The 23,004-nt window shown below is 41.0% G+C and overlaps 2 protein-coding genes across 2 annotated transcripts; both read left to right on the forward strand.

Annotated features, from left to right (window-relative positions):
* Positions 1 to 1,343: 1,343 nt before the first annotated feature.
* On the forward strand, positions 1,344 to 11,821 carry LOC128119194 (zinc finger protein 709-like). The gene is made up of 3 exons (XM_052752452.1): positions 1,344 to 2,251; positions 8,016 to 8,142; positions 8,346 to 11,821. The coding sequence occupies exons 1-3, from the start codon at positions 2,249 to 2,251 to the stop codon at positions 9,878 to 9,880; spliced, it is 1,665 nt and encodes a 554-aa protein (XP_052608412.1). The 5' UTR covers positions 1,344 to 2,248; the 3' UTR covers positions 9,881 to 11,821.
* Positions 11,822 to 13,336: 1,515 nt separating this feature from the next.
* Positions 13,337 to 21,970, forward strand: LOC128119195 (zinc finger protein 664-like). Its single transcript, XM_052752453.1, is given in 5 exon segments — positions 13,337 to 17,173; positions 19,655 to 19,781; positions 19,960 to 20,020; positions 20,645 to 20,860; positions 20,862 to 21,970. Coding segments are annotated over 5 exon segments (1,353 nt in total). The 5' UTR covers positions 13,337 to 17,062; the 3' UTR covers positions 21,700 to 21,970.
* The last annotated feature ends 1,034 nt before the right edge of the window (positions 21,971 to 23,004 follow it).

Consider the following 23,004-nt stretch of genomic DNA (forward strand, 5'->3'; position numbering starts at 1 on the left):
ACACACAACATGGAGATGCATGGTAAGTGGGGAGACTCATTGCTGTTATTGCACAAGAAGTTACAACAAGAGACAGCCAGTTCATTCAAAAGGCAGTAATTCCATAACGCCTTACATGATGGTTTCCTCTAACAGAACCCTTAGTTCTGATAGGTTGGCCTTCTGAACACTAGTTGTCACTGCTGTATGCTCCATGGACTTTCACTACCAGTAGCTCTCAATAAAAAATTAAAGAAAAAGGGCTGCAGAAAAAGCAGTTCTGCCAGGTTTGAGGAATAACAATTCACCAATATCAATAGTGAGTTCAGTAGGCAGTAATTTTAAATCAAATTATATCCTAAACATTTGGTTTTTTGTTTTTATTTTAAGCCATTAGGGAATGAGGTGGTTTTCTAAGATGTCAATAGAATTAGTTTTTATAGTTTTAAAATTGTGGTTAATGGTATTAGAGATATTGGGCTCACTTTGATAACACATATACTAAAATCCGAACTACCAAAAGATATGGTTCCTGCATGAGGATGAAACTGAAATGCATGAAGCTTTCCATTTTTTTTGGAAAATAATTTGTTGACGTCCCTACTGGAGTGATGTGACAGTTTCTTATATATTTAGCCTGTGTTCAGGAAAAAAAAAAAAAAAAAAACCTTTTGTGTGTGTATTCACTAGTTTTACTTTTTAATGTATGTTTTCTTCAAACAATTTCTGTACAATTTTCATAACTATTTCAATCAATGTGTTGATAAATATAATTTGTTTTTGAGGCAGGCATGAATATGATCAAAATATGTTGTATGAAATTTTCTAAGAACTACTAAGAAAGAAAGAAAGTGTCCCTCAAGGTTGACCTAATACAAAGGAAGGCACAATCCATGAGAAAGTATACAGATGAGGGACTTAGAGGCCCCATACAGAAGCTATGGTAATCAGAAAACGCTCTGCATTTGAACTGTCTGAATCGGTAAAGACTTAAACAGGAAAAGGAAGTCTCTCACAGCCTGGGACTTGTGGGCAAAGTGGACCAATCTAGGTGCTACGGACGCAGAGAAATTGAATCTATGATGAACATACCATTTTTGTAATGAAACATTTTCAGAAAGGATGCCTTGTTATGGTGTTAGTTCTCAGGCTTAAAATATTGTCGCCTTCTCGATCCTTGTAAAAGTGGATGAAACAGGCTATTGTGTAAGAGTTCAAATGTTTTTCTTCCCTCTGTGAAACACTGCTAGCATATAACTCCAGTTTCCATATGCATTGACTGATTGTATTCTCTTTTTGGCATGTTTATCTTTTCTTGAGTGAAAATGAGTAGAATGAAAAAAAAAAAGTTTGAGAAAGTCTTGGCTCTGAACCAAACCGTCTCATTCGAAATTGTTCAAGAATGGCATCAGGCTGTACCTGTTTCAGTGTGTCCTAAGCTAGCCTTCCTCTTTTCTGAGCACATGGATTGTCTCCGTGGGACACTAACCTTGTAATTCACTTAAACTGGTGAGTTCATTTCCAAAGTGGGAGGGGTGCAGTGTGTAGAAATGCAGCAGGTGGCCGTTCGGCAACGTCAGAGGCAAGTTCTGCTTAAATGCAGCGGTATCCAAGGTCAGCTGGTCCTCACCAAGAGAAGACTGGGCACAGAACGACTGTGGCTGGAACGCTTGTTTTGGTTCCAGCCAGCCAGGTAGGCGTCCGTTATTCCGCCACAAAGGGCTCCGTGTGTGAGTCAAGAGCCCCGACGGGATTTTCCTCACCATAGTGGTGAAACGCTCGTCAGCTCGGGGAGCGCGGATTGTTCAGCCGCACAGACTGAAACTGACCCCCTGGAACAATCCTGGGGGCAGCTGAAGCGGCCAGTATGAGTTGTCCTATCAGGACCGCCGGCAGGCGAAGCGGAAGAGCGTCACTCGCCATCTTTCTTCCTGGTGCCTCCATAGTTGGCCCGGTGGTGTCAGTTTATGGAGTGGCAAGCTGTTCAGCCTCGGGGTTTTTGTATGACCTCCAAACCTAGTAACAGAGTCAGGTGGCAGCAGTCCAGGGATTCGGACGCAAGAAGTGGCGATCCGGTGCAACCAGTTTGATCAGGAGCGCCGGAGAACGGGGCGGAAATTCTTCCTCCGCCGTCTTTCTTCCTGGCAACTCTCCTTCCTTGCAAGGCTGTCCAGTCAGCTGAGGGAGTCCCGGGTCGCTGGACCCCAGCGGCTCCACGGCCCCTGAACCTAGGAGCTGCGTGAGGCCGCAGGAGGCCCCGAGCGCAGCCATGGTGAGCGCCGGGGGTGCGGGGGCGGGCGGGCCGGGCTGTTGGACCGGCCGGGCTGGGTAGCGGGGGGCGCCTCTGCAGCTGCGCCCCGGACTCCCCGAATACGCGGTGGCCGAGGGTCGTGGGCCCGAGCCCTGCGGGCCGATGCGCGATCGCTTTGTTCTGCCTAGGAGAGCCGGATTTTCCTGTCTTTCCGATTCATGCCAGGCCGTTCCTAAAATCCACGATTTTGTCCCCCAGGCAAATGCTTTTTTTTGTTTGTTTGTTTGTTTTTTGATTGACAGTTGAAATCCCTCAATTCTCAGGTCCTCCCCGACATTGCCAAATTTACCGGGCCGGGCGATCCACCGATCCCTGTGAGAAACACGGAGCGGAGATGTGTGGCCGTCTGTGATGCAATTAAACTGTTTGTAGGGATTGATTCGATTTTTTAATGCTAATTAAGGTATGGCCTCACATGAAAAGACTTACAAATAGAGAGAAGGCCCCGGATGTCAGGTGTGAAAGCTTATCAGGAGGTAGAAAAGAAGGGCTTTTCTTGGAGTGGTAAATAACAGTATTAAGGTGCTGACTTAATAGAGAGTGCTTAATAGTGTTTTGTCTTTTCTGGTCAGCCAATCATTTTGAGGCAACAAGTGAACAATTTATGAATTGATTTTTCTCTAGGGTCTAGTTTCTCTAGAGGTCTAGTTTCAGACATCTCCATGTAGAAATCCAGTATTACCGTCATCATTTATCAGTTATTGCGTCCTTCCTCAGGTGTATATTTTTGGCACCTTTGTTGAAAATCAACTGGCCAAACGCGTGGGTTATTCCTGTGTGCTCTTTTCTCTTCCACTGGACTGCACATCTATATTTATGACAGTATTCTGTCAGATTTTGTTCTGTTCTATGTGTTTTGAAATCAGGTCATGTAAAACATGCAGCATTGCTCTCTCTCTCTCTCTCTCTCTCTCTCTCTCTCGCTCTCTCTCTCTCTCTTTCTCTCTTTTTTTACTTTGAGTCATTTTAGTGATATTGATTCTCCTAATCCATGATCATGGTAGGTCTTTCTTCCTCTAATGTCTTGCTTAATTTCTTTCTTAATATTTCTTTTGCCTTTTTTATTGAAAAAAATTTTCATGCAATATTTTCTGATCACACTTTTCCTCTCCCCCAACTCCTCCCCAAACCTCCCTACCACCCTACCTTCACACCCTTTCTTTCTATTTCTTTCTATTCTGTTTCTTCTATTTCTATTTCTTCAACACTGTCTTTGTTGAAGATTTTCACATAATCAGTGAGGTTTTCTTGGACATTTTAGTTTATGTGTACATATATCATGACTTCCTGACAATCTTAACTGTCTCTGTGAGATAGTTCATTAACACTGGGAGAAAATGTAGGGCATTGCCTATTGATTTTGTACCCTCCCCTGCCTATCTAAATAGTTTATAATCTCTTAAAGCCTTTTTGGTGTAATCTTTTGATCTGTCCTTGGTTTTCTTGAATGTGTTGCTGTGTACCCAGCTGGCCTGGAACTCTTTTCTTGTTTTGTTTTGTTTCATTTTGTTGTTTTTCAAGACATGGTATCTCTGTATAGCTGTTGGAGCCTATTCTGGAACTTGCTCTGTAGACCAGGCTGGCCTCGAACTCAGAGATCCGCGTATACTTATTGTTGCTTTTGTTTGCATATTTGTTCTGGCTAATAGTTTAGTACTATATTCAAAAAGAGTCGTGGGTAGTCACCGAGTAATTTTTTTCTGATCTTTAAAAAAATGCTTTCAGTGTTTTCCCTCATTTAGCATGTTATTACTAGTTCTGTTTGTCATGAAAGCCTTTATTATCTTAATCTATAATCCTCCTGTGCCTACCTACTAGATTCTGAGCTTTGATCATGACATGGATGGAATGTTATTAAAGGCTCTCTTGCATCTAATGTCAATTATTAGATTTTTAATTTTTTGTTTTGTTTTGTTTTTTTGTTTTTCGAGACAGGGTTTCTCTGTGTAACAGTTCTGGCTGTTCTGGAACTCGCTCTGTAGAACAGGCTGGCCTCAAACTCACCAAGATCCACCTGCCTCTACCTCCCAAGTACTGGGATTAAAGGCATGCATCACCACTGCTCGGTGCAGATTTTTAATTCTTGATTTTGTTTGTTTGGCATTATACTTACTAATCTGCATATCTTCTACATATCTAAATATGCATATCTAAAGGAAACTTTACACATCAAAAGATACTTGACTATGACTTCTCAAAACACTTGAATTTTGTCTTTTCCATTTCAGTGTATAATTTGATTAATCTTCATGAGAAAGGGAAATCTGTGCATGTTTCCAAGTAAATACTAATTTGTCCTAGAGTATATTAAGCAGGTTGATTTCTGACATTAATGTTTGTACTGGCTTATTTTATGTCAGCTTGACACCAGCTAGTCATTTTGGAAGAGGGACCCTCAATTATGAGAAAATGCCTCCATCATACTGGCCTGTGTGGTACATTTTCTTGATTGATATGGAAGGACCCGTCTTACTGTGTTGGTGCCACTCCTGGGATGATGGTCCTGTGTACTACAAGAAACCAGGTTAACAGGCTGGAGAGATGGCTCAGTGGTTAAGAGCACAGACTGCTCTTCCAGAGGTCCTGAGTTCAAATCCCAGCAACCACATGGTGGCTCACAACCACCTGTAATAAGATCTGGTACCCTCTTCTGGCCTGCAAGGACACATGCAGACAAAACACTGTATGTATAATAATAAAATCTTAAAAAAAGAAAGAAAGAGAAACCAGGTTGAGCAAGCCATGAAAAGCAAGCCAGTAAGCACTGGTCCTCCATGGTCTCTGCTTCTGTTCCTACCCTGACTTTCCTTCCTGATAAACTGTGGTTGGTACATGTAAGCTGAAAGAAACCTTTTCCATCCCAGGGTGCTTTTGGTAATGATGTGTATCACAGTAATAGAAGCCCTAACTAAGACATTGTTGATACCTGCTATATTGTGAGTCAGTTTTCTGCTTACATATGGATCACTTCAAGATTGTTTATCTTTCCTGTAATTACTTGCTTGTCTCTTCTTTATTAATGTATTTTTTTTTAAATTTCCTATAAGCATACAATTTTTTGTTTGTTTGTTTGTTTGTTTTTGAGACAGGGTTTCTCTGTGTAGTTTTGTGCCCATCCTGGATCTCGCTCTGTAGACCAGGCTGGCCTCGAACTCACAGAGATCCTCCTGGCTCTGCCTCCCAAGTGCTAGGATCAAAGTCATAAGCCACTGCCACCCAGCATACAATGTATTTTTATCATATTCACTTTCACTTCTCCTAATTCCTCCCAGATTCATCCCCAATTCCTGCCTCTTCCCAATTTCCTGTCCTGTTTAGTCTCTTTTTCCATATGACATTATATTTGGTAAAGGCTTCTTTTCATTTATTTTTGTTATCATATTTCATTCTACAAAACAGTTGGCTTCATTTTATCTTCCTCTAATAGTTTCACAACTACAGGTCTTACAAGTCCCCAGCACACAGTGTGTGCCACCATGCCCAACTTTTTCTGTCAGTACTAGGGAACAAATTAGGTCTTTATGCTTAGGTGGCAAGCACTTTACCAACTAATCTGTCTTCCTGGCTCTGGGTTTCTTAATATTTTTTTCCAAATTAAATACTTTGCAATTTGACTTTTTTGATCTGATATAATGTAAGAAAGCATTTCAGAGTATGTTTGGGTTTTTGTTTTTTTAATTTGGTTAGTTGCTGTGTGTGTGTGTGTGTGTGTGTGTGTGTGTGTGTGTGTGTGTGTATGTGTGTTTGAATTTGCTAATGCTTTGTCACCTAATACGTAATGTATTTTTGGAGAATCTTCCATCTGATGCTGAGAAGAATGTGTCTTCTGCAGTTGTTTGATAGACTATTCTGTAAATGGCCATTAAGTGCATTTGATCTATGGTGCAGTTTAACTCTGAAGTTCCTTGGTTGATTTTTTTTCTGGGTGATCTATTTGTGGTATCAGGGTATTGAAGCCACATACTGTTATTTTGTTTAAACCCTTTTGCCCAGTGCTGTTTGTAAAATATTCAGTTCATATATGTTTACATGGTACATTCTTAAACTTTTTTTTTTTTTCCGAGACATGGTTTCTCTGTTTAGCTTTGCGCCTTTCCTGGAACTCACTTGGTAGTCCAGACTGGCCTCGAACTCACAGAGATCCGCCTGGCTCTGCCTCCCGAGTGCTGGGATTAAAGGCGTGCGCTACCACCACCCGGCCTACATGGTACATTCTTTATGGGCTTTTCTATGTATTTATATGTAGGGATCTTCTGATCAAGGAAATTCTGGATTAGTAGTCCACTCGATAAAGATGTATTGAGAAATAATTATATTTCCTCAGTATATCTGACAGTAAGCCCCTTCTAACAATGCCATTTACCTCATTTCTATTTCTCTTAGCATTTTTGAGGAAAAACTAAAGTCTTTTCACATTATCATAGTAGATTATCCTTTATAGGTTTTTCAGAATATTTAAGATTCCCAAGTTTTCTCTGTGCAGCCAAAGATGTGCAGCTTCCTAAGGAAGAATTTGGGAGATGAAGTGTTTATTCTGTATTATCAGTCAGACCAGCTCATTGGAGACTAATCCTCCAGAGCATATTTTCATTCTGATCAGGTAATATCCTTCTGCTAAGCATGTCAGAAGCTTTCAGACATTTAGAGGGACAATGCAAGTTAAACAATTGCTGTCATAAACTAGAACACTGAGCCCCTCTCCACAGGTAGGCTAGTGACGTCCATCCAAATACCAGGTCTCAGACCCCAGGGAAAGTTGAAAATGTATCTTTTTTTAAATGCATATATATGCTTACAGATGTTTGCACAAGTACACATGCACATGTGTATGCACATGCATGTGGAGGTCAGAGGACAACCTTGGGTCATTCCTTGGGAATGCTGTCCACCTTTTGCAAAAGGATCTTTTTTTGCCTGATGCTTACCAGTTGTACTAGATTGGCTGATCAGTATGCACTAGGGATCTACCTGTCTCCACCTGTAATCTCCAGGGCTGGGATTACAAGTATGTTCCACTATACCCAGAAATTTTATGTGGAATTGTGGGGGCTCAAACTCAGGCCCTCATGCTTGAGAGGCAAGCACTTTTCCAAGCCCTGTTCTAAGAATAGTCTCCACATAGCTGATGTTAACTCTATTATGGATACTGACTAGTGGGATTTTTTAAGACAGCGCCTCACTATGTAGCCCTAGCTGGCCAGGAACTCACAATATAAGACTGGCAGGTCAAGGAGATCTGCCTGCCTCTGCCTCCTGAGTGCTGGGATTAAGGTGTGCACTGCTATGCCTGGCCTAGTAGGATTTTTTTTTTTTTTTTTTAATGAGAGGTGCAACAGAACCATTTTACAGACTTTACTGGGTGACCGAACAGCATAACAGGCATCTACTTTTGCTTTATAATTTAGTTCCAGCCTAGCATTGGAATTACATTGTTAAAGAGTGAGAGCATCGGGAGGCAGAGCCAGGTGGATCTCTGTGAGTTCGAGGCCAGCCTGGGCTACAGAGTGCGTACCAGGAAAGGCGCAAAGCTACACAGAGAAACCCTGTCTCAAAAAACAAAAACAAAAACAAACAAAAAAAAAAGTGAGCGCATTGACCAGAACAGTGATGAGCATTACATAGATTTAACATTTAGACAACACAACATTCTATAAACATCATGTGCATTGAGTAGATATCTCCAACGTGTCTCACTCTTCCTCTTGAAAATAATGTCATTTTTCAGGAGTCTTTATCCTTTGAGGATGTGGCTGTGAATTTCACTTCAGAGGAGTGGGCTTTACTGAATTCTTCCCAAAAGAGGTTGCACAAAGATGTGATGCAGGAAACCTTCAGGAACCTGGCTGCCATAGGTAAGAGTGAAATCATTGCCTTGTTTAGTCCATGAGAAAAATGTATTTTTACTTATCAATGCAGCTCCATTATTTGTACAGACACGGAAATTTTGATGAATAAACCAGTCATGGTCATGTTGTACCAGAAACCTACTTAGAATCTAATACTTTTCTATAGTGTTGTATTAACTCAAAGTGATTTTTCTGGATCTACATTCCAGCAAAAAAACAAGAAGACAAGACCCTTGAAGATGACTATGAAAGTTTAAGAAAAATTCTTCCCATTTCAGTTCAGACTGTATACAAACTATGTGAGAATCAAGAATATGCAGAGAAACCAGCCATATATAAGGAATGTGAGAAAGTCTTTAGTTCTCCTCAGTGCTTTCTGGAACACGTAAAGACTCATGTGGAAGAGAAAACTTATGAATGTAAGCAAACCGAGGAAGGTTTTAGTAGACACAGTAATGTTCAGGTCCCTGAAAGAATGCATGCTACAGAAAATCCTTGTGTTTTAAAGCAGAGTGGAAAAGACTTTTTGACTCTTGCTGATATTCAACAGCACATAACACATAATGGACATGGGCCATATATATGTAAAGTATGTGGTAAAGCCTTTCACTCTTCCAGTTCTTTCTTGACACACGAAAAGACACATAATGGAGAACAGCTTTATACATGTAAGCAATGTGGCAAAACCTTCACTTATTCCAGTGGCCTTCGCCGCCATGAAAGGACTCATAGTGGAGAGAAACCCTATGAATGCAAGCAATTTCTGAAAGTCTTTCCTTGTTTGAGTAAGGTTGAAAGTCATGAACAAACTAATGATGGAATAAAATACATATGTAATCAATGTGGGATAGCCTTCAGTGATCACAATTCCCTTCAATGCCATGAAAAGATTCACAGTTTAGAGAAACCCTATATATACAAGCAATGTGGAAAAGCATTCACTTGTTCTAGTGCCTTGCGAAGACATGAGCGAATTCATACTGGAGTGAAACCCTATGAATGTAAGGTATGTGGGAAAGCCTTCATTGATTGCAGTTCTCTTCAATGTCATGAAAGGATTCATAGTGGAGAGAAACCTTATGTATGTAAGCTATGTGGGAAAGCATTCAGTCGTCAAGGTTCTCTTAAATGCCATGAAAGAATTCATAGTGGAGAGAAGCCCTATGCATGCAAGCAATGTGGGAAAAACTTCATGCATCACAATGCTCTTAGATACCATGAACAGATTCATAGTGGAGAGAAATCCTATGGGTGTAAGCAATGTGGGAAAGCCTTTGTGTTGAGCAGCGCATTGAAAAAACATGAACGAATTCACAGCGGATTGAAACCTTGTTTGTGCAGGGTGTGTGGAAAAGCCTTCACATTTCATAGTTCCCTTCATTGCCATGAAAGGACTCACACCGGAGAGAAACCCTATGTATGCAAACAGTGTGGAAAAGCCTTTATGTATCACAGTTCTCTTCGTTGCCATGAAAATATTCACAGTGCAGAGAAACCCTATGTATGTAAGTTATGTGGGACAGCATTCACTTATCATAGTTCTCTTCAACGCCATGAAAGAATCCACAGGGGAGAGAAACCATATGTATGTAAGTTCTGTGGGAAAGCCTTCACTGATCACAGTTCCCTTCGATGCCATGAAAGAATTCACACTGGAGAGAAACCCTATGTATGTAAACAATGTGGGAAATCCTACAGTACTCATGGTTCTCTTCGATACCATGAAAAGATGCACTGTGTGTAAGCTACATTGGAAGACCTTCTCTTTGAATAAGTTTTAATCTCATTAACAACAACCAAAATAAAAAACAAACTATATGGTTGTAAACAATGTGAATAAGCCTTAACATGTTGTGGTTCCCTTCAAAAACATGAATGGAGACACATTGGAGAATATCTCTAAATATAGAGTAAAGGAGAGCCCCATTGTTACAAACTCTTTCTAGTAAGCATGATGGCATAATGAATTTAATGTGTATCAATGTAAAGCATGTGGGATTATCTCTACTTGTCTCTGTTCAGTTCTCAAAAAAAACCAAAACACTAGGAGGATGGGGAGATGGCTCAATCTGTATAGTGCCTACCACAGAAGCATGAGATCCTGAGTTTAAATCCTTAGCACCCATATAAAAGCCAGACATGGTGACACATGCCTGTAATTCCAGTGCTAGGGAGGCAAAGACAAGAGATCCCTGAGCTTGCTGGTTAACTAGTCTACTCAAGTCTATTCAGATTCAGTGAGAGATCTCTCAAAAAGTAAAGTGGAGAGTGATTAAGGAAGATATCCAACGTTAACATCAACCTCTGGCCTCTACATGCAAGTACAGTGTGCAGCCACACACATATGAACACTCATCCTCACATGTATGCACACCACACACACAAAAGGACACATTGTATCAAGAACCTTGATTAGAAGAAATCTGTAAGTCTTCAGTTGGCCAGCATATACACAGTCAAAACTTGTAAATGTAAGTAGAATTGTCATTTGTAGCATGTGTCAAAGGCTGATGTAGTAGGATTCTATTAACATAACTAATGTGAAGAGCCTGGCATAAAATAATTTATGGAATGCTTTAGAAATTACACCCTTTAGAGGAAATGTTCTAATGTTTATAAATGTTTGTCAGTGTCACATTCTTAAGTAGATCTAAACTGTGCTTTAATTTTTTTTCTTGAAAATCAATGTTTCATTGAAATTATTTGCTAAGGTTTACTTAAACAGTTGCATGTGCTTAATCTGTAGTTTCAGTATTAGTAAATTCAGTTAATAACTTTTTCTGCTTTTAATTTTAAATGTTGAATTGAAATGTCTTTCTAATATGTGAGCAGTCATAATTTTTATGTAGTTTTAAAATAATTTTGCTAATGGACTTGTAAAAAATTTTAAATTGGGGCTCTGAAAATGGCTCAATGGAAAAGCTTCAGGACCTAGGCCAGATCCCCAGCACTAATGCCAAAAGCCAGCTATGACTAAACATGCCTGTATCCCCAGCATTGAAAGTAGGGGTTCAGGAAGATTACTGGAGCTTGCTGGCCAACTAGTCTAGATGAAAACAAGCTCTAAGATTAGTGCAAGGCCATGTCTCAAGCACATAAGGCAGAGAGGTAGGAGAGATTTACCTGATGTTGTCCTCTAGCTTCCACACATGCAAGCTCAGTGCTCACAAATATGAAAGGTTATTAATACTTATGATTTTCCTACTAGGCTCTTGTCATAGGTCATATATGTATATAAATTCAGAACAAATGACTTTAAAGTAGATTTAACTATTTTTCACTTTTAATATTTTCTCCAAATAAGATTTCTGTACATATTTTATATTTTAACTGTTTTCAACAGTGTATACATTGACACATGTTATTTTTCATATATGGACAATATATCTGCAAAATAATCATCAAAAAGAGATCAACTTTACAATTTTTCAAATTTTTCCTTTCATGTTATAGTCATTGTCAAAATACTGGTGAAATGTCTTTATGTAGTAGAATCCTACTAACTAATGCTCTTTTTATATTTATATTTATGTTATAGTTTTTTATCATAATTTTCCCTTTACTTCTCTTATCAAAAGATATATCCCACTGGTTTAAGTATGCTCTGGCCAGAGATAACCAGGACCAAGTCATTAGTCACAACGAATGTAATGGATTGCTGTAATAAATCTATCTACATACCATATTTGATTTGTTTATCAGAAAGATCTTTTTTTTATTTTAAGTTTATTATTTTGTGCATGTGTAGTGTGTGTAAGCATTGTGGATGTGGTGAGTGCATAGGTGTATTGCAGATGTGTGTGCCTGTGCACCTTTGGAGACCAGAGGAAGATGTCCTGCTGTATCATGCTTTGCCTTTGAATAAAAAAAAAAAGTCTTTCCTTGAACCAAGAGCTAGGCTAATAATAATCATCCCCTGGTTCTGTTTCTCTAGAGAACCCTGACTAAAGCACTAAGAAAGCGATATGTTCAGGTAAATTGCCAGTGTAGAAACCTAGGAAAGTGCATGAAGAGCCCAGTATTACAGTAAAGCTCTCACTGCACAGAAGTTATGCTGCTGCAGGCCGCAGGAATATATCATAAGAACTCAGCTGGTTATGGCAAAGTCACTACCTGGAGGAATCAGGAAATTCCTCCAGAGGAAGCCAAATCCCAAGGAGTTTTTGGTGTTACTTGGCTTGTTATATATCAGCTGTCTTCTGTTATGAAAATCATGTGTGCCTTCATAGTTTTCCCAATTGACTTTTCCCTAAGAAGGGCTAACAGTGTGGACTGATCACTCTCTGGACATACACATTCCAGGTATTTGGAGAACAGCCTCAGGAAAGGCTTTCTCTGGAATCAGATATCTCCCTTGGCCACTTTCAAGGACTAGCAGTAATAACAGTCTACATGCAAGTCTCCTGATTTAAGGTAAATTCCACAAGGAGACACTACCTAGGTCAGGTGCAATTCAGCTCAGACCCTCCTTTCTTACAGCCTTACTAACTTTATAGACCGCTAACTCCTTACCTAACCACTTCTAGGAATATTTAGATAACCTTCTGCCCTGACAGCAATGCTCAGCCAGAACCCCAGTTCAAGCCTCCCTGTAATTATCATCATTAGCAGCATCCGGCCAGGTCCATCCCCAGATAGAGGAGAGTACTTTATCAGAGATATCTCTGTATTCTCTAAGAACAGACTTAACCATCCAGGCTACCTGTTTGAGAAGGCCTGGTGGATGTGCCAATTAAGCCTTACTTCCTCCTTTCCCAAACCTTACCTCCAGTTCCAGATCTCCCTTTAACTATCACCAGAGGCATCCAGCTGTACACAGGTTGCCTAGCGACTGAGCACACTTTCCCCCACCCTGAAGAAAAACGGCAGAGAGCTAGGACAGATAGGAGCCACAGGAAAAAAGAAGGCAGTTTTATTTTCTCCCATTGACCTAGCAACTTATAGATTCTTAACATTTTCTACCAATCACGTTTAAGATTATAGTTGAGCACATAGGAGCCCTCTTCTTAGATATTACCTGAATTTCCCCATTGGTCACTTCCCTTTGGGTTTGCAAATGATAATTAATGGTTATTGCCTCTCAATGTGATTCTTATCACCCCTCCGTTTGACCCTGGAAGCCTGGCTTTATATACCAGGACTTCCAGGGCACGGGGGGGGGGGGGGGGGGGGGGGGGGGGGGGGGGGGGGGGGGGGGGGGTCAGAAAGGAGAAAAGAGAATGGAAGAACTAGACGGGTAAGAACTTGAAAGGAACAAACTGAGATGGGGAAGAGCTAGATTGAAGGGCTAGAAGAGAGTACTAGAGGAATGAGATGGAAGATGAGGATGATGAGCCAGTTGGGGAACAACAAGGTGAGGAAGAACGAGATGAGGAGAGAGAAGGAGATGGGAGAAAAGATGATATGGGAAGGAACAAGATGGATGAGAACCTAGAAGGGGCAGAACAAGATGAAGGAATTAAGATAGAACCCAGAGGGGACCGCGGACAAGTGTAGAGAGAAATCAGGCAAGAAAAGACCTAAATATGAGAGCAGAATATAAGCTTGTAACTGTCACAGAATAATAAAGTATATGGACTAAGGAGTTTCGTGTACATAGATTCATTTCTTCTCATCAAAGATTAATTATCAGCTGGTTGTAGATTCTTCCCGGACCCTGGGAGGGGACTATCGAGGGGCTGGACCCCCATAGTCCCCGATATTATGCCTTTCATAGTAATTTTCAAACATCTCTTGCTTGACAGCTTTGTAAAGTAGGAACATAGAAATGAGCACAGATCATGTAGATATATGTAAGAACATACTATTTGCAAATATGAATGCTTCCATTTTTGTGAGACAAGAAAGCTGGTGAACCAAGATTGAAACACCAACTCGGAGCTCTAAAGAAAAGTAGGCATTAGCAGGTGACATCATGCTAAGGTGCATGTCAGTCTTCATGGAAACTCACTGTGTAAAGAAGCTTTCACTGCTGGCCTAATATGTCAGCTTGTGTCCTTGGCATTGGTACACATAAATACAGGAGCAGGTGATAAATCTTGTTATGTGTTTTAGCAAATGTGTCATCAATTAGTCATCTTTTAATGTTATAGTCAGTTCACATTGGCCTTGAGTATAAACATACTGTTTATGCATGAACATCATCTTGGCTGGGGAAATGGCACAGTGAGTAAGAGTGCTTGCTGTACACTTATACTGACCTGAGTTTGAGTCCCCAGCACCCACATAAAAAGCTGAGCTTAGCCACAGAACACTGATTGCTGCAAGTCACAGAAATATGAAGTAGGAACTCAGCTGGCACTGACAAGGCTAACCCATCAGAGCCAAGGGTTCTGTTGGAAGTTAAAGCCAAAACTTGAGTTTTGGTGATACTGTATTAGCTGTTTCCTACAGTGAATTTCTTGTGTGCTATTGTACCCTTCCCATCTGATTCTTTTCCCAAGAACTTCTAACAGTATGATTGATCATTTATTGGGCACAACTTCCCCTATACATTTCGGGTGTTTGGATAACATTCCCCCAGCTGTGTATGAAAACAGTCACACAGTCAAAACCTGTTTGCCACAACCAGGTCTTTGTTCCTCTCTCCAATGTAAAACTGAGAGGTCTGCCTTTCTGCAGTTATCTTCATTGGCAGGCATTTGGTCAGTGTTAAGTGTCCAGGCAAAAGTACCTCATTTGAAACATTCTCAGACACCCAAGGACATTTGTTGATTCACAGCCTTTAGATAGACAGGTAACAAGCGTGCCCTGGGCTCACCCTTCCTAGAGACAGGAAAGTGCTGCTCCAGGCTAAGCTCACACTAACCAATTCCTAACTCCTTGTACTTTCACCTTGGTTTACTACTCAGTTTATTATCTAACCACACTTAGGAGTGCAGTATTACACACAGATTCCCCTTTTTCCCTTCTTAGATTTCCCTATTGATTTAAGGTCTCTCTCCATCTTTTGACCCCATTCCCTTTAAGAGTTCACTGAGGCTTTTACAAGTCACCCCTCGAGTCATAAGAAAGCCTGACAATCACTGCCTGGTGTAAACTCTTATCTACTTTTTTTTTTTTTTTTTGTTTTGTTTTGTTTTGTTTTTTTCGATCTTATCTACTTTTATGACCCTGAAAGAATTCAAGCCTTGTGGCCTTGCTTTGGCCAGAGAATTGCTGATTGTATGTGTATAAAACCTGGAAACTTTAGAGACTCAAGGTAGAACAAAGAACAGCACAGAAATGTATGAGAGAAAAGTTGTAGACTGAGAATTGACTTAGAAGAATAAAATGAATGGACTGAAAGAGCTTGGTGTGTGTAGATTCATTCAATATTCCTAAGATTAGATTCTCAGCTGGTGGTAGATCCTTGCCCAGACCCTGGGAAAGGGCTAGCTGGGGCTTGACCCCAATAGTCCTTGTTAACTGGTAATCTCAGCAGAGAGGGACAGACACAGAGTATGGCTGTGGCTTCCTGTCTGCCAGCCTAACTCTGGGTTCAGTGAGACCTTATCTCAAGAGAATAAGATGGAGAGTGATAGAGAATGATGTTCTCTGGCCTCTGTGCACCCACAAGTGTGCAGGCATATATGCATATATGCAAAGAATTTTTTTTCGATTCTCTGGATTTTAAAGACAGGAAAGCTGCCTAGACATAGTAGTACCCACAGTGGTAGACTGAGCCCTTCTACATCATTTAGCAAGGAAATGATGCATATACATACCCATTGTATGATGGCAGCAATTCTTCAATCAAGGTTTCCTCTTCTCTGGTGTGTCAACACCTAGGCAGTCTCTATCTAGGTTGGTCCCACCCACCATTGACTTCAGCCAGTGTCTGCTTTGATATTTTAATAGGCACCTAGGTTAACCATTTGTCCTGTATTTCTTTGAGGCCTAAGACCCTGGCCCTGAGATGGGCCAGTTTGAGACAAGAGAGAAGAACCCGAGATACTGTGGCTGATTTGCAGTAGCCTGCTTCTTTAGGCCTGATCCCATAGCCCCTCTGCAGTTCTCTCTTGGACAGAGTTAAGAAGCAGTGTGCTGTGACTTGACAGTTCTCTATAGTACCTGGCTCCATGCTCCCTTGTCATGTACACTATGCTGAACCAAATCACACGATATGAAAGATCCTGTCCACTAAAAGGTTATTTTTTTAAAAAAATCAGACTTTTAATTTGTTCTGGAGAGTAATCTGAGACAACTCAGGATGATAGCTCAGGGGTGAAGGCTGCTCTCTGAAGCTCTTCTGACCTCGCCTCCCCTTCTCAAGGTCAGTCTGTCAGCCTCTGCCTGCCCCTCGCTCCCTCACCTCCCCGTCTCTGTCTAGTGCCTTCCCTTCCACCTCGAGGACGGATCATGGCTTGAGGCACTTCATAATAAACCTGAAAAGGATTTATTTATGTGTCAGCTTTCCTTTGTTGAAGGACTGCTGCAGCTTTTTACTTCTTAACTGCTGGAATGTATCGTTTATAACGTTTCCATTAGCATACATTAATTATACGTAATATTTCATGGTAACATTTTCATTCATGTACATAATGTACCTTGTTTATATCGCATACACAGACCCCCCTCTTGTCCCTCTCCCTCTCTCCTTGACTCCTTTCATCTATCATGTCTTTGTGTGTCTCTCTGAGTTTCATTAGGGTTGTTGACAGGAGAGGAAGAGGTGCTGTCAGAGTTGGGAGGATAACATCCTGTCACTCAGGGCTCCGAGACTGAATCTGTGGGCACCAGCAATGACGGCCGCAGAAGCGGCAGGTACGAACTCTCCAATCAGGAGTGCCGAGAGGCAGGGCCTTGTCTGCCATCTTTCTTCCTGGCGGCTCTCAGCAACCAACTGAGGGAGTCCGGGTCGGTTTAGCTTCCTAGACTGTGTGACGTCTATCCCTAGGAGCCGTCTTGAGATCCATAGGACAGGAAACTGCCGGTGCAGACGAAGATGTACGCGGGTTGTGTGAGCGGCCCAATCAGCAGCGCCGGTGGGCTGAGCGAAAGCGCCTCACCCGCCATCTTTCTTCCTGGCGCCTCCATCCTCACTGCTGTGGGCCGTGTGAGTCCCAAGGGGCTGAGCCTCCTGGCCGTGTGAACGCTAGCCCCGCTAGCCCAGGAGCCTCCGTGGGGCCGCGGCAGCCCCGGGCGCAGACATGGTGAGCGTCGGGTGAGCGAGGCGGGCGGGCAGGGCTGTGCCAGCCCCTTGGGTCCCGCCCCCCGACGGAGCCTCTGCGCAGCCGCGCCCGGGACTCCCACGGCGTCCCACGGAGGGGCGGAGGCGCGGCTTAGCTCTGCCGCCTCCCGGTCCTGAAGGGTGAGTGCCCTTTCCACTTGGCGACCTCCAGTCAGACAAAAGCAGGAGTCGGGGCTTCACCACAGAAAAGAATTTCGAGGCTGGATGGTGTGAAGCCGAGTTGGAGGTTTAGGGGTTTAAGGGACAGTCCTTTTGTGAGAGACTTTACGTCCTGGCATGCACGAGGCCAGAGCAGGACATCTGGTGGCTTGTTTTGTCAAGGTTCACCTTATTCCTGTGAGACAGGGTCTCTCACCGAACCCATGGCTAGGCTGACAAGCTCCGGCGATCCTCCTGTCCCTGCCCCACAGTGCTGGGTTTACAGTCACCTGTGACGACGCCTAGCTTCTACTTGGGTGCTCTTGAGAATGCAGGTCCTCACCCTTGCTCAGCGAGCACTCTTAACCACTGAGGCTTCCGAGTCACAAAGATTTTACTTGCTGCTGAACAGCCTTGGCCACAGCTTTCTTGACCCATATAGACCTCACTACTGCCAAATCTTAGCATCATCTGCCATGATCACTCTATCCAAGGATACATCATGGCCTGGGACGTGGATCACTTTCTTTTCTTCAGCATGGAAATTATGTCTGGGAGGGATCATGCTAGCTGACCAGAATTGCAGTCAGTCCAGAGTGCTAGTTCCCAAAGCCACAGGCGAGCTCCATCCAGCTCTGTGACCATCCTACATCCAACGCCACTGCTCTCCTCGATTCATTCATCCCCATCCTCACTTTCTCACTGACTTGCTCTCTCCAAGATATCATTATATGGCCCTGACTAGCTTGAAATTTCCTATGTAGACCAGGCTATGACCTTGAACTCACTGAGTCGCCCTGCCTCTGCCTCCCAGGTTCTGGGATTAAAGACATACACTAACACAACTTCTTTTTTATGAGAAGAAAAATTCTCTGTTAAGCCGGCGGTGGTGGCCCACGCCTTTAATTCCAGCACTTGGGAGGCAGAGCCAGGCAGATCTCTGTGATTTCCAGGCTAGCCTGGTCTATAGAGTGAGATCCAGGACAGGAACCAAAAAACTACACAGAGAAACCCTGTCGAAAAAAAAAAAAAAAAAAAGAAAGAAAGAAAGAAAAGAAAAATTCTTTGTTGCATTCTAAAGATTTGACTGATTTTTCAAAGCATTAGAGTTTTATTGTTTTCATTTAATTATATAGTAAGTTGATTCCTGGACATGAAATATAGATAAATATAAAACAGTACCCAATTAGATACCAGTTTGTCCTTGCCCCATAGATATTAAAGTGTTCTTCAATTCTGCCACCATACCACAGTACCTGTTCTATCATCAATCTATTTTCTGTGTATGTGGTGCATAACACAGCATTCCATTGTATTAGAAAGTCAAATTCTCAAAAAAAAAAAAAAGGGGGTGGGGAGGGACTGGGGATTTAGCGCAGTGGTAGAGCGCTTGCCTAGCCAAAAAAAAAAAGTGTTGAGCCATCTCTCCAGAAAGTCAAATTTTCTGCTGCATTTTGAAATATGCATTAAATTATTGTCAATGATAATTATACTATTGTACTATAGAACACTTATCTTTCTTTAATCTTATGTATCATTTAATTCATTTGAACTATTGTATACTATGTTCATGCTCCCAAATGTTGTTGGTTAGTGTAATCATAGAAATTATATATTTCTCAAGTGACAAGTTGTGACAGCAGGTGTGAAAATGTGTCTATAGAAGAAGCTTATTAGACATGGTACCCAGGAAGATTAGGGGGCTGACCAAGGAGGCTTTTTCTACTGAGTGTCTAAAAAGGCACCAACTTTTAGAGTGGAAGCTAGTAAACAAATACAAGAAGTGTTTTGGCAAATTAAGCTCCTTTGGCAGCTATACTGATGAAGCCTGTCATCTAAACACAAGTAAAGGAGATGGAACTGTGTAAACACCTACATTTAATGAATTTGAAGCCTCTAAACTTCTGACAGTAACTGTTGTGTACACTGAGTAGTACATGCTGCAGACCAGCGCTATGCAATGAAACCTTAGGAATGACCCAACAACATATCACAACTCACCAGATGTCACTGTTCTGTTATTTCTTCAAGGGAGTGTTCAAATGCAGCACCAGAAAAATTGTGTGATAGTGGTCAGAATATAATAATCAATTCACAGAATAAATGTCAGAATTTCCAGTAACATGAGAATTTCCTGTGAATTGAGTATAGGTCCCCAATACTGTCAATCTCACCCTTTCTCCTGAAAACATATGTGATATGTTTTAGGGGTCAGTGACCTTTGAGGATGTGGCTGTGAAGTTCACCCTGGAGGAGTGGACTTTGCTGAATCCTTTACAGAAAAATCTCTACAGAGCTGTGATGAGAGAAACCATCAGGAACCTGCATGCTATAGGTAAGAGGTATATAATTTGTTCACACAATGTCTACTGCCAATCATTGTTGTTCTATGACTTGGGATATGAAAATGGAATACTTAGATGAATAAACTTTGTGACCACAGTGTAACAAGAACTTGAATCATAATTTTGCATAATAACTCATAATAATGGGTTTCCTGGGTCTACTTTTAGGACAGAAATTGGGAGAACAGAACACTGAAAATGAGTACAAGAATCCCAGGGGAAATCTGAGGTAATTTGCACTCACGAGAAAAACTAATGCTGCTCAGAAAACCTGGAATTGTAGAAAATATTTCAAACAAACACAGCAAAGTAAGCCAAGCTTCAAACTGATTTGTTTTCAAAATATCTTTGAATACACCTACAGACTGAGCATTTATAATTCAAAAATTTAAACATGAATCTGTTGCGTATAAACATGATACCACACATAACACTTTCTGATGTTTTAATATATACAAACTTTGTTTCATACACAAAATTATTAAAGAGATTATATGACGTTACCTTTATGTTTTGGATGCAAGGTATATTTGAAACTTAAATGAATGTTTGCATTTAGGTCTCATGTATGTCTAATATTTTAAAATCTAACACATCTGTCCTTTGTGTTTTAGATGAGGAACGCTTAAGGTATATTTAAATGTAACAGATTTTTCAATGTTTGCAATAGAGTTAACTTTGGAAAAATTACATAGAAACTCCACATGATTATCACTGCTTAGACTATTACTAATTAAACCATCTTACTGAGCTTTCACTGTATCATTGTACACAATTTATACAGGATATAAAGCTTACGCTTTTCCTGACATAATGTAAAATTATTTTGTAATGTGCTTTACTTTTGTTGCAGATGTCAAGTGGTAGAGAGGCTCTGTGACTATGAAGGTAGTCATTGGGAAGAAATCTTCAAAGAGATTCCAGATCCTGTGGTGAACCAAAAAACTGGAGAAAAGCCATGTGAAGGCCCTGGGTGTGAAGACTTCATTGGTCCTTCATCCCTAAATGTGTCCCTCAGATATCAGACTAGATGCATAACTCATATGTATAAAGAACATGGTGGGAAGCCATAAGGAATGTGGGGAGGCTTTCTGTTCTCCCCAAAGCTTTCAGAAGCATGAACAAATTCATATGAGAGAGAAATCCTATGTCTGTAAACAGTGTGATAAAACCTTTAGGAATCTCAGTTCTCTTCAAAATCATAAAAGGATTCACACTAGAGAGAGAAAGCATGAATGTAAACAGTGTGGGAAATCTTTTAAGAGACACAGTGATGTTCAAGTACATGAGAGAAGTCACACTGGAGAGAAACCCTATGTATGTAAGCATTGTGGGAAAGCCTTCACTCAATCCAGATACCTTCAAATACATGAAAGAAGTCACACAGGACAGAAACCCTATGTGTGTAAGCAATGTGGGAAAGCCTTCACTCAATCCAGATACCTTCAAATACATGAAAGAAGTCACACAGGAGAAAAACCCTATATATGTAAGCATTGTGGGAAAGCCTTCGCTCAATCCAGTTACCTTCACATACATCAAAGAAGTCACACTGGAGAGAAACCTTACTCATGTAAGCAATGTGGGAGAGCCTTCACTTTTTCCAGTTCCCTTCAAAGTCATGTTGTAGTTCACACAGGAGAAAAACTCTATGTATGTAAGCATTGTGGGAAAGCCTTCGCCCAGTCCAGTTACGTTCACATACATCAAAGAAGTCACACTGGAGAGAAACCTTACTCATGTAAGCAGTGTGGGAAAGCCTTCACTTTTTCTAGTTCCCTTCGTAGTCATGATGTAGTACACACAGGAGAAAAACCTTATGTTTGTAAGCATTGTGGGAAAACCTTTGGTCGTTACAGTAGCATTCACAAACATGAAAAGACTCATAGTGAAAATAGACTCTCTTAGTATAATAAATGTGATTTCCACATTTCAGTTGCTCTGATTCCTTTCAAATAATAGCTGACACTGGTAAGAAACCCAAGGTTTGTATGCAATATTTGATGCCTTCGTTTATCCAGTTCTCATTGATACCAAGAAAGGATTCACACTGTGTTTGTTGAATATTATTTTGAGATGTGTTACATTTGTTTCTACTGTGAATCATTTGTTTTAATGATGCAAAGATGTGTGTAGTGTGAATTCTAATTGGTCTTAACAATAAAAACCTGGAGTCAGATATCAGGGTGAAAGCTGAAAGATCAGAGAAGCAGAACAGCCAGCCACTAGAAAGACTTCTTATCTCTAAGAATCCTCAGACTGAAAGGGCTCCTGTCTCCATCTTGCCTTATCACTTCCTCTCTCTGACCAACCATATCACTTCCTGCTTCCTCCTCCTCCCAAGTACTGGGATTAAAGGCATATGCCTCCCAATTACTGGCAGCAAAGGCATGAGATCCCAAGTAATGGGATTAAATGTGTGTGCCACCACCGCCTGGCCTCTAGTGGTTGGATCTACATTCTAATCTCCAGGCAAGCTTTATTTGTTAGAGCACAAACAAAATATCACCACTTTTCTCCCTTTTTGTCTAAAATAAAAAAGGTTATAACTAATATAAGAAAAACTATATACAATAAGTTCAATAACTATATACAATATATAGAGGCAATAAATACATCAACAATGTCTAGTCCATAAACATTTGGCAAATTCAGAGAAAAGACTCCATTATCTATCCTATTTTGGTGAATCCAAAGTGCTATACCCAATTCACTTCCTATCCTAACTTGTATTACCAACCCCAAACTATCTTTTGATGTCTATCTTTATACACTTTATACCTCTTTAATGAATTTCTTTTCTGAATCTAGTAACAAGGAAAATTATAACTATAATAATAAAGTCTTCAACTCCATCCAAGACCCAAAACGGAAATATTACCTGAGTAGGCAGGAAGTGCAAGCAAGCAACTTCCAAAAAATGTGAAAAATGACAGAAACATTTGACTGCCTGGACAGTCACCAAAGATTCATCTGTAACATTGGGGCATCCATCTTTGGCCTACAGGCCTAGCATATCTGACAGAGTTCTGTAAAACAGGATATTCTGAAGGGCTGTCCTACCTTGTCTTGGCAAAGTTCAGCAGTCCTTTATTTTGCATCCTGCTTGTCCATTTTGGACAGCATATTGTCAGCAGTCAAGGCAAGGACATTTTCTTACACAGTGGCTAACTTTTGCCACAAAGAAAGCAAACTCCATATGGAGTTTCTTTG

Source organism: Peromyscus californicus, unplaced genomic scaffold (genome assembly GCF_007827085.1).
Source record: "Peromyscus californicus insignis strain IS unplaced genomic scaffold, ASM782708v3 Scaffold_23__1_contigs__length_62951481, whole genome shotgun sequence".
Taxonomy (NCBI): Eukaryota; Metazoa; Chordata; class Mammalia; order Rodentia; family Cricetidae; genus Peromyscus; species Peromyscus californicus.

Coding starts and splice junctions, on each gene's coding strand:
- LOC128119194 (XM_052752452.1), top strand. Junction 8,143..8,345: donor CAGGAACCTGGCTGCCATAG/GTAAGAGTGAAA, acceptor TCTACATTCCAG/CAAAAAAACAAGAAGACAAG.